At 39.8% G+C, this 12431-nt stretch overlaps 1 protein-coding gene across 2 annotated transcripts; it reads left to right on the top strand.

The window, feature by feature from the left end:
* Nucleotides 1-1964: 1964 nt before the first annotated feature.
* Nucleotides 1965-9662, top strand: syn2a (synapsin IIa; the record flags this gene model as incomplete). 2 transcript variants are annotated; one of them, XM_080030888.1, is made up of 11 exons in its annotated part: nt 1965-2317; nt 7128-7185; nt 7279-7370; nt 7586-7742; nt 7912-8001; nt 8144-8206; nt 8414-8556; nt 8650-8724; nt 8913-9015; nt 9242-9382; nt 9543-9662. In XM_080030888.1, the coding sequence occupies 11 exons, from the start codon at nt 1965-1967 to the stop codon at nt 9660-9662; spliced, it is 1395 nt and encodes a 464-aa protein (XP_079887014.1). The 2 variants fall into 2 exon arrangements, with proteins under 2 accessions (XP_079887014.1, XP_079887013.1); XM_080030887.1 differs by having other exon boundaries at nt 9242-9388.
* Between the last annotated feature and the right edge of the window lie 2769 nt (nt 9663-12431).

The raw sequence follows: 12431 nt of genomic DNA, 5'->3' as shown, positions 1-12431 counted from the left end.
ATAGCCTGCAGCAACATATTGAAAAAAAAAGAACTATGAACTAGTTCATTTTTGAACAGTGAACTTAGTTCAGAATTTTTAATTATGAACTATGAACTGAACTAGTTCATTTTATAGTGTGTGAACTGAACTTTGAACTAGTTCACGTAGAAAAAGAACTTTCCCAACACTGCCTGTGGTTGGCAAACTTAGGGCAGAATCACTCTTTTTTTCCATACCCAGACTCCCAAGGATTTGAAACGATTTCAAACAAAGTGAACTGTCACACTGCATCATTCAATAAGCTGATAATGACTGCAGCACAGAGACCAATAGCCTGCAATACGCCACCTATACCAGCTGATGTCACCCTAGTGTCCATGCACAAGACTCAGTGTTAGTGCTGCTTTTCTATTTTTTCTATCCAGATTGCTTTACAATACAACATACAAAACGCTCTGTCATTAGATGCTATATTCAACTAACTAATTTGATTCAATTTTAAAAACTCCCAATCATTTAACAGGAAGCAAATTTAATAGTTTTGAGACATAGGTAAGAGTAAAAAAAATAAACAGGTGCTCCATATTTAAATTAATTCAAATAAATGATTCAATCATATATTTGATAGCAATTTTGTATTCCAACAGTTCAACCATTAATCCAAAGTATATATTTCATGTAAAATGTGTTCTTTTGTATAAAGTTGTGCAGTTTATACTACGCTTTTTTTACAAGCAGCCTGATGCTATTCTAACAACATTTGATGTAATCACACAATATCCCTGGCCTGCGCAGTGCTGAGAGTGGCCTTTCAGTGTCTGCCTGAATATCTTTAAAAAAAATCTTAATAGTTGTTTGCTATAAAAATGCTAACATTGAGAAATTATGATTTTATCCCTTTAGTTATAAAATGTACATATCCTTAGTTTATTGAGTAGTCAATAAAAACTGTGCTGCCCCTTTACCAGATATATGGTGACCTCTGAGAATACCAAAGTATTGATTTACTGATTTGTTTTCTGGACTAATTTTCAAAATACCCATCTGTTACCCGTGTTGGAGACATGGTGGTCTGCACTGGTGACATCACACAGCTTTATTTCCCTCTGTATTCCTTGTATATGGACCAATGAAAACATGTTAAAACACCCTGATAAGGAGTACCATTGGCCACTGTTTCATTTAGAATATACCTGGCTGTATACAGTATAAACTGTATATATAGGCCTATATATATTTCTTGAGTACAACATTTATTGTAATTTGTGTTTTAGCATTTAGATTTTATGTGTGCAGTAGTGAATGTATATTTGCAAATATTATTGAACATAATGATAAAATGTGTCCAATTAAGGAAAATAAGTAGCTATATAAAAAAGGGATTTATCAATTAAAAGAGAGGGTTTACTGCATCCATCTTTATCCCTAGGGACTGCTGCTGACGCCTTCCCTCATTCAACATTGCCCACTAGTCCTTAAACAGCCATTTTAGATATCCTTGCTGCATTTTGCACACACACACAGCATGGCCAGAAGGCAGAGAAAACACGCTGAATAGAGGGAGAGAGGAGCAAGACGATCATGATGTAGTGCTCTGTGTACCCTCTCGTACTTACACTGGAAACCCCTCTCTTATAAACGCTGTGGTTCAAAAAAAAGCATGACGCCTGTTAGGCATGTAGAAAATGGGGGAGGGGTACTAGGGAAGGACGAGATGTGGAAGGAGAGACACGGTTAGAGCATCACTCGCAAACGGTTGAGGAGAGCAGGGGCTGAGGCGATTGGTCGAGGGAGAGTGTGTCGTCACTGGCATTGAGGGGGAGCTCGGAAGGATGCTCTGCTGAACTGGGTAGTGAATGCATTTCGCTGGGAGTTTTGCATTGAGAGACACAGGGACTTCCTCTGCAGGATCATTTTTCCCCACACACCCAGTGCTTGTTGACTCTTCTTCTTCTTCTTCTTCTCTCTTTTAAGCTGTAGCCATGAATTATTTGCGCCGGCGTCTTTCGGACAGCACGTTCATCTCCAACCTGCCCAATGGCTACATGACAGACCTCCAGAGGCCTGACCAAGCTGAGCCTGCTGCTCCACTTGCTGCTACCACCACCACCCCTGCCAAGTCTCCCACCACAAGCGGGCCGACACCTCCGGCCACCTCCCCTGCACCGGAGAGGAAACCCCAGCCGTCTCAGTCCAGCGGAGCGGGTTTCTTCAGCTCCATCACCAACGTTGTGAAGCAGACTGCAGCCTCAGCAGGGCTAGTGGAGCAGACCCAAGTCACGACGCCCAAGAAGTTCAAGATTCTCCTGGTCATCGACGAACCCCAGCAGGATTGGTGAGACTGTTTGATGCTCTCATCCTTTACTCACACATTTATGTATTGCTTGTTTGCTCACCCGTAATGTTTTTTTTTCTACTCATTTTGATTCCTTTGAATGAAGTAGTTATAGGAAAAGGTTAAAGAACCACTGAAACAACATCTGTACTAAGCACCCTGCAGATGTGAATGGGCTTTGCTTACTGCTGTGGGTTGATGGTACAACATCAAGGTTTAATGAGAAAACATAGAGGCAGCCAATACAGAGGCAAATACAGTTCATTTACTCTCATCAGTTATGACAGTATACCCAAATATAGGGGATTTTTATTGTCCTCTATTCTGTCTTGGTTGTAGATTTTTCTCTTAAGTATTGTGTGTGTTATACATATTGGTATATACTGCCTGTATTTCTTTTTAAATGGCTTAATTAACTCAAATCATTCATAGTATTGGCCTCTAATGTGGTATTTTACCATCCTTAAGATAGATGTTCCACAGGTCCCCTGCAAGTAGTGTGAACACTGCAGTGATTTCCCTCCATCAATGGGGTTTCCCCCTGCTCACTCATGGCAGATCACATGACATGCTCTGCGCTATATCATAGGGAACGTTTAATTTATAGGTGACTGCAGCACATGGTGCAAAGGGTTCAATAAGGCCGTCATGCAGTAGACGATAGATAATTAAAGGCATCTTCTCAGCTGCTTGGAACGAGGACCATCGTGTCAATAATGTTAGGTTAAGACATTTAAGCAATTACACTGACAGGAGATCGTCTTTAGAGGTAGCTTAAAACAAGCATCTTTGTCAAAACACTGTACGGAATTAAAGAGTGTTAAGTAGATATGCACTAGGATTGAGCAGATATTTATTTTGCATTTTATCTTTAGTATTATTATTTATATCTTATTAAAAAGTAAATAATGTCAATTCTATCATCAAAGGATAACCACTTGTTTACACAGCTGCCATGTTTTCCACAGCAGCTTGTGCCCTAGAGCTGTGCAGCTGGAAACAGTGGATACCACACACGTTTGCACAGTTCATCATTGTGATTGATCTTGCTTCCTATAGTATAATATGTATGGACATTATCAGTTTCAACCTGGATGGAAATCAGAAAACTGAAACTCAGCTATGAGATGACTGGATCACAATACAATCAGAATAAAATCAAATCGCCCAATTTCTTATTTCATTATTTTTCAGACAATTATGTGCATTGCACAGATGGTAGGAGCCCACACATTTGGGATCCTTCTTGTCACGTATCCATTCTATGTCACATGTTAACGTTTTGTCTCTATTGTCCATTACAAGATGACAAATGTGTCAGGATTTCATTTTACACTGATTGAGAAAACTTATTACGCTGAATTTAATTGAATCGTTGGGGAAATCTGTCCTCAACAAACAACAATTCACACAAAAGGTTAGGATATCAGCTTACTTAATTCAGGTGGCCTTGCAGTGCCTTTTGTCTTGTTGTATGTGTGCCAGGAAAATGGAAACCTTGATCAATGTTAATAAGATCAGGGCCTAGTCAGCGGGATGGATGCCAGCCTTTTGCATTTACCTGTTCCACCTCTTTTGTGAGGGGAAAGGAAGCTGCTTGTTTAGGAATAAGGATTTCATTATGATGTGCCAACACGCTCACACTATAATACATTTAACTGAAACCCTTTTTATCAATAAAAGGTCATTCTAACTGAGAATATTTAGTGGGCTGGGATGGGAGTAAGATCAGTTTTTTCTACTTCACTGTTCACTGGTTTACTATTTTAAAAGAGATGATTTTTATGTATTTTAAATATAATATTTAAGATTTTAAAGAGTGAGGTGTTATCCTTTTTTAATATTGTTTCTGTTGCAGTTTATTTAATACGGTGTTAATACATTGTGCTCATGAACTCTGCAGACTAGTATGGCTGTTAATGGTTTCTTACTTAACATCCATTCGGGATCGGCTGAAATACTTAATTCAAAAGGTTTCCTCTGTCCGATTGCTGCATCAATTTTTCATGGCTGCTCAATTACACAGAGTGGAAATGTTTTCATCCTTGTTTACTTGGTTCTAAGGTCTTTCATACAATGGCTGTAAGTCATAGTAGCACTCAGTGTAGTGTCTTGCTTCTTTAATTTTCACTGCGGTCTAGCTTGCAGGTGTGCCTCTAGTCTAGTACTATTTTTAATGGTACTGTTTGGACTATTAACTATAACATAAAGAAACAAATATGGCATTGAGAATGAGTCGGAGGGAAAATATTTTGAAAAAGTAACACTACACGCCTTGTATCTGAGCCCTCACAGAAGACAGATTAAAGGTGTAAAACTATAGCCGTCAGCAAGATATTCTGTGAGAAAGTTAAATATGTATTTATTTCCATGAGGGTTTTTGCGAAGCGTGAGAATATACTGATGACATAACTTGAGTCTGGGCTGTAAACTCATGTTACGACGGGCTGTTTCAAGACAGCAGTTTTCTCTACCCACTTCAACAAATCTATTTCATCTGACTAACTTAGTCAAAACAAAGATGAAACATTTTAAATTCTAATGCAAAATGTCCAGCAATTTTAGAATCAGCCATATAAAGAAAACAGAAGACGTTAGTACGGATAATAAGAGCGTAGGTTGTGTGATGCACTGGGTAGGATAAAACATTTGCCAGTAAAATCTCCGAGACTGCCAGGATCCGAGCACATTGAAGCTCCCTTCTGTTCCGTGTTTTTAGTCATCCACCAAGGGTCTTTTAGTTGCAGGTATGCTGTGCTATAAATTACTCCTATGACAGGAGAGGAGGAGCAGATGCTCCACTGTCTTACATATCAGACTAATGGCCAATTTACGCTGCTTCCTTATTCTCTCTATAACGTCCCTGGATTTGAAAAAGAGAGAGGCAGTTGTTCACTTAATGTTCAAATATTATATATCAAAATTCAAAAGTGGCCAATCTAGCTACAACCAGGAATATCTTGTACCATGAGCTAAAACCTTATTCCAACATTAGCCACGTGCGACAGTGAATGTTAAACAGAGCCAAGCAGTGATGCATTAAAATTCAGCAAGGGCTCCCGCTTAACGAGCGCTGAATCATGTGACTGAAAAATTATTTGACAGCAATATGTAATTTGACTTTGAATCCAGCAGATATAAGTGAAGTCCCTTAATTGTTCATCGTATTGTCTTTCTCTAATTATTTAGAGTCTCCGTATTGATTTTTTCCAAGTAAACATCTACTTTGCTCTGTTTTAGTGAGCAGCACAAGGCAAGTGGCACAGTGCCCAGTGACTAACTCAGTTTTTTTTAAGGCCGGTATGGTTAGTCAAGGACAATCGCAGCTGTATTGAAGCAGGGATGGAAAGCTTACACAAGGAGAACAGGTCAACTATACACATAAAGGGCCCAGATTTCAACCATAGGAGCTGCTTTGCTGTGAGATGGGCGTCAAATACCAATGTGTATGAATGCGTCGTGCCGAAAGATGTTGTTAAACTCTTTGAGCGTGTGGCTCTCTCTGCTCAGTATGCTGCTCAGCCTTGCTGGGCTCTGCGGAGGGATCAAGCATAGATTGAAAACATTATGCATATGATCCCACGACACAGCCATTGCCATAAAATGTGAATAGCAACATGAAATCAAAGGCTTGTCTTTTCCAATGCTTTGTCTCTGTGTTCGCTTCTAACGGTTTGTGTTTTGGGAAAAGACTGTCTCAGTCTACACTTTACTCTGGCAACCAGCAGCATCCATCACAGTGCAGAGTAGGCTTTTCATTTCCCCAGACATAGGAGCAGTGATTCATATTGTAATGCTTGTTTTCCTCAGCAAATAGATCCCCATGCTCTAATTAGATTGGGAATGAATTATTCAGCTTAGCTTCCTCAATAAATAGGCAGGGTTACATGACAGCAGGGCCATACAAAGAGGAATAGGAAGTAAAAAATCGACAACATATCGTTATTATATATCAACACAGCCACACTAAAACATTGACATTCCATAAACCCTATTTCGATAAAGGTGGTTTCATACTGTTGTCCTCCTCCATGGACACTTAAGGAGATAGAAGGGAAGTTTTCTTTATTTGCAGGGGTTAACTAGTATTGATTTACTATATATCACCTCAGTCGTTCTTGTGGTCAGAGCTTATATTGTCAGGCCCAGCTCCTGCACATCAGTTTATGATAAAGCCCAAAGAAATCAAGCACAGTATGAACTCCTTCTGCAGATTTCCATCTCTGTGTGGTGTCAGTATATGGACACTGTTCCATCGGGATCTTAAAGCCCTATAGGGAAGGAGTTCCCTTTCAACAGGTTTGATTTTTATTGAAGAAGGAAAAGACGGAGAGTCTGTGTTATCGAAAGCGTTTAATCATAAGTCATGAATGGCGCAGCCATTTTCGGAAATTGCAAATTCAGTGTATAAAATAGGAATTAGGAATGTACCCTCATTGCTTTATCCTTGATTAACCCCTAATCGGGTGATACTGCCGGCAATAGAAAATGCTTAATTGCACCTGTTGGTAGGCTGTGAAGGCTTGTATTTAAAATATATACCACCTTTATATGTGTTGTTATGTGTCATTGCTATCCTTGTTGCCAGATTGAAGGGATTTAAGTGTTGAAAAGGCTGTGAATCAGCAGTCGGGAGAGATGAAAGGGAACATTCGCCTTCTCTGTGCTATTCATGCAATCAAAATAATGTGTTTTTAACATTTATTCATATTACAGGTTGTTGTTGTAAAGTGATTATAATTGAATGCCTAATTTACAATCTCTATGTGATTACATGCTCATATATTCTTTGGGTTTCTGTTTTTATCAGGGCAAAATTATTTCGGGGAAAGAAAGTACATGGGGATTATGACATCAAAGTGGAGCAGGTAGGTTTGACTTTTTTAAGTCCTTATGTAAAGTATAATAGAGAAGTGTAAATGCTCTGTCCTCATTGGCTTCTCAAATGATAAACTCCTCAGGCCGAATTCAACGAGATCAACGTTGTAGCTCATGCCAACGGGACCTGCAACGTTAACATGCAAGTTCTCCGAAATGGTACCAAGGTCATGAGGTGAGACAGACACACACACTCACACATTTCTTGGTACAACTGTGTTGTGGTTTAAGTTACTTCTGAGTGTTCTCATCAGTAGCAATGTTCTGTATCCGCAGCTACAGGGCTGCCTGACTGATTCATCCACATTGCTGTCAACACTTACCACAGTTAGTCATTTTCAGGGCATATTTTTGTCAACATCTCTGCTATAACTTTTTTTCTTCTTCTAGGTCATTCAAGCCAGACTTTGTCCTCATTCGTCAACATGCCTTCAGTATGACCCAGAACGAAGATTTTCGCAACCTTGTCATTGGTCTGCAGTACGGAGGCGTACCGTGTATCAACTCGCTTGAGTCCATCTACAACCTGTGTGACAAGCCATGGGCGGTAGGCACTCAGCAGCAGTAAAGCATTGCGGCAGGGGGGGAAAGCAACAATAATAATGATCCATTATCTCTCTGCCTTGCACTCTTTCTATTAAATAACAGTCATTTGCTCCGTGAAATGATTTATAAGTTGCGACTCATATATTTTCCTTTTTTGTGTGTCTTTCCAGTTTGCCCAACTCATCAACACACACAGGAAGCTGGGTGCCGATAAGTTCCCTCTGATTGAGCAGACCTTTTATCCAAACTATAAGGAGATGGTAAGAACCCTTCACTATTCTGCTGCTTCCAAAGATCATTTCAGAATTTGTGTTTTTTTAAAATACATCTGCGTCATGTTTGCAAATCTAAAATGGAAGTATGAGGCAGAACATAAAACCAAATACTACTTTCTTATTTTAGGTAAGCATGCCATCATTCCCTGTTGTTGTGAAGATTGGACATGCCCACTCAGGTATTGGAAAGGTATAACGATTTCTCTTTTTACCGTTATATGGAATAATGCATTGATTTGTTTTACTCAATGTATGGCCTATGGATTCATCATATAACCAAACTATCAGGACACCTTTGCTTCATATTGTTACCTGCAAAAGTCGATACAGTGCCAAATTCCTTTTTAAATCGTGGGTATGCTTCAATGTTTTGTCTCACGTTTGCGTTTGTGTACAGGTGAAGGTGGACAATCACAGTAAGTTCCAGGACATAGCCAGTGTCGTTGCTCTCACCCAGACGTACACCACCACGGAGCCTCTCATCGACTCCAAGTACGACATCAGAATCCAGAAGATTGGCTCCGACTACAAAGCCTACATGTATGCATAAAGACAGTTTGTTGCATCAACCTAATAAGTGCACGAGAAACAAAACAGGCATTGCTGTAATTGATGTGCATTTACGCTTTTCAGGAGAACGTCTATATCTGGTAACTGGAAGACCAACACTGGCTCGGCTATGCTGGAACAGGTGGCCATGACTGAAAGGTGACCATTCAATTACAATCCTACACTCATACAACAAGTCAAATGTTTCTAGCAAAAAAAAAAGAAGAGGCAAATTTATTCCACAGGCAACAACGGATGTGTTAACATCTCTGTGTCATATGTATAGCAACATGTTCTGTGGAGGTGATCATTTAGACTGTGAGTCATTTACCGATTGTTTTGTTTAGGTACAAGCTGTGGGTGGACACCTGCTCTGAGATTTTCGGGGGTCTGGATATTTGTGCAGTCAAAGCCATCCACGGGAAAGATGGCAGAGATTTCATCACAGAGGTAGGAGTCTAGTTTGAAAGCCTTTAAAAGTGACATATCTGGGACATGCACTGAAGTCTATGAATAGAATAAAAGCGGGAAATGCCGCCAGTTCCTTCAGGTCAAATATTTTCAATATATGAGCCAAAGTTGTTGTGACATATTTTATAAAAAAAGGCATGGTTTACATAATGCCTTACTCATGTGGTGTTGACTCTGTGCTGTAACCATCCTCCCCGTGGGGCAGGTCGTGGGATCTTCCATGCCTCTGGTAGGGGAGCACCAAGCCGAGGACAGGCAGCTCATTGCTGACATGGTGCTGGCGGAAATGAACCAGAGAGCAGAGAACGAAGCTAACGCTCCCCAGAGACCCACCACCATACAGCCACTGCAGGTATAGTAACGCAAAGGCACCTGAGAATAGACTCAGGGAGCTTGTGTTAGTTTAAAATCATTGCTGATAGAGTGATAATATCCTGTCTCACTACAAGAACAAACGTCACAGTTGTTGCTGGATATAGTAAGTAATTTCGTTGTCTTTTCTTTAGGGAGCTGGCCAAAAGGGAGAGATTGTCAGTGAGGCTGGACGCCCACCTCAAGGTTGTCTGCAGTACATTCTGGACTGTAATGGCGTTGCAGTGGGTCCAAAACCAGTCCAGGCCAACTGAGTCACCCAGGAGTAGAGTCTAAGTTAACAATGACTTGTCTTGGCTGAACACAGGCATGTGTGTGGATGCTGATAGCTAGAATCAGATCTCTTGGTGGTGTGAGCTTGGTACAGCTGAGCGCAGGCCTGGACTGTGTTTTTAACTCTATGCAGTGTCAAAATGTACTGTCTACTCGTTGACCTGTATATTTGTGTGCTTGTATAGGTCACCTATGTTTCAGTAGCTGTGGTTTTTTCGTTGGGGCTGTTGTTGATGATGTAAAAAGCAGATTGTGCCTACACTGAGTCCAGTGCTGCTCTGTGCTCCCTGTTTGACCCAGGATAAGAATATTTCATTTGACCCCCTAATCCTTTTTCGGTTTTCTCTTTTTGGTGTGCACCTTTAAGATATTGTTCAAACTGTGGACTATCGTGCAGTTTGGAGTTTGTGTATATCTCAATATGTGTACAGTACGTGAGTGTGTGTATGGCTGTAGTGGTGATTATTTTCATACTTATACAAATAGATATTTATTTTTGTTTTGCATGATTGATACAAAGGCCGATGCAAGTTAGTTTTCTGATCAAGTGGGATGATCATGTAACATTGCTGTTTTACCCAAGCTGTGTTCCCTGTGATTCATGCATTGTGAATGTGTCTTAAAAATGCATATTGAATAGGTTCTACAAGATAGATATATACATTACCAATCATGTATTAACAAAGTACACACTCCTGCATACACATAGAATAGGGGCATATAGTATGTGGCCTTCCTGAAAGTACATTTTGTCATCTGTGTCACAAAGTCACTATAAAAGAGATTATTGAGAGTGACTGTTCGAAACTAATAGATAGACACATAATAGAATAAAATTAGTATAAGATTTATGAAAGATTTTATCATGTTGTGCAATCGTGCATACACAACTTAAATATATTTGTATAATTTTGGACCAAAGATTAAATGATTTACTTGTAATCGTTCTGTTTACTCCAGTAACCGACAATGTAAATATCAGCGAGGGGGACTATTCATCCTGCAGTGTGTAATTGAATTGGAAAATAATAATTATGTTTTCAAATATCCTGTTGCAATCCACACACCAGTGAAACAGTGGTGTATTCAAATAAATCGTTGTCGTCTTTTTGTGTTGGGTTGTGTGGAAGCAGACATTAAGGCCCGGATAATGAAGAAGTGTATAATGTATGATCCTGCCATGAAATGCCAGATAGAAAGTCCACTCAATAACGCTGGATATCGGCTATCTTGGTGGTGTTGCCATGACAACAACAGAAGTGCTCTGAGGTTTACCGTGCCTGTGCTACTGCCGTTTGAAGATTCAAAACGTTAACCCTTGTCACACTCTTCCTGTGAGTTAATGGAAAGTGCAATATAAATCTTGTTTATTTATTTTTTACTCAATAATGTATTCATTTTTAAATCAGATCTTCCATCAAAGGGATTCAAAAGGCTATAGTCATCCTAACGTTGAATTTTTTTTAGGTTTCTACTCAAATGTCACAATCACTTGGTTGTTGTTCAGTGGCTTTTGTGGAGGCCATTTCATATATCTAATACCGTAAATGGTGAAACAGCTAAAAAGCAACCAAATCAACTGTAAAAAGAAATCTGTACCGTTTTTTCCAACAATTTGTTTGTTACTGTAGTATACACTGTGTTAAGCAAGCTCTGTATGTGATTCTTTTTCCAAGTTGTATAAAGTGCCAGTGTATCTGTGTGTGTCCTTGTAAAAGCCATGCCTGAGGCTTAATGGATGTGTTGTTCTGTTTAATTAGGAAATATGCCATGGCATTGCTTTCCAAGGGAGGAACATGCAGAGGTACAGTCTTCGATTGCTGCATGGTGATGCCTTTGTTCAATGACCAGGATTAAAAACTGGACTTGTTTATTTGGCCATTGTGGTGAGGTGTAACTTATATCTTCAGACCTGCAGGACTGTTATTATTAAGGGCGATGGTAACTTGCTAGTATGTGTACTTTTAAAACCGGTGTTGGACTGTTCAAATCAAGATCAGAATACAATATGTTGTGGAAAAGAATTTCTTTCTGGATATTTCCCCTCTGTCACTGGCAATAAAGCTTCCTTTGCAATATTTGTCTGGTCTGTGTCCTCATATGTTCATGTGTTGTGAGGTATACCATTTCTCAAGGAAACATATATGCTCAATGTCACAGGTTTTAACACATGCATTGAAGTTAGGAGGCCACACCACTCCAACAAACCAGCTGCAGAGCATTAACATACAAACACACATTGCACCGCACTCACACTGCAATGCTTCCAATGCATGAAGCCTGGTCTGTATTGTGATAGTTTTGTGATATTGTATTCCCCGCTTTGTTTGCGCCTTTATTTCGTGGCGTCTGTCTGGTGTCACTTTACCAATGTGGGATAACTGTCAGATGAGTTAAACCAGTGATCTGGGAAACATAGTAATCATGAACAACAGAAATTATGCAATAAGGGTGCTGAAATTAGGGGGCAGAGTGGAACCCCAAGGATTGCTTTCACAAAGGCCTGCTCCAAAGTTGGCCCTCAAGTCTCTCCTGCAACGGGAAAACCCACATATTGGGCTGGCGTAATAATGAATAGCTGCAGATTTCAATGCTCAAATCAGAGAATGTTTGGCTCTCTTCATTAGACACACCTGTGCAATCTCATGCAATTCAGTATAACCGTTTTGACGATAATAGTTTGGAACGGCACAACACTGCATTTGATTGTACAGGTGTACAAAGTGCATTTCCTGACTCATTCTGCACTT

Source organism: Ammodytes marinus (assembly GCF_949987685.1).
Source record: "Ammodytes marinus genome assembly, chromosome: 7".
NCBI classification, from domain to species: Eukaryota; Metazoa; Chordata; class Actinopteri; order Uranoscopiformes; family Ammodytidae; genus Ammodytes; species Ammodytes marinus.
This window is presented reverse-complemented; position numbering and strand designations above follow the sequence as displayed.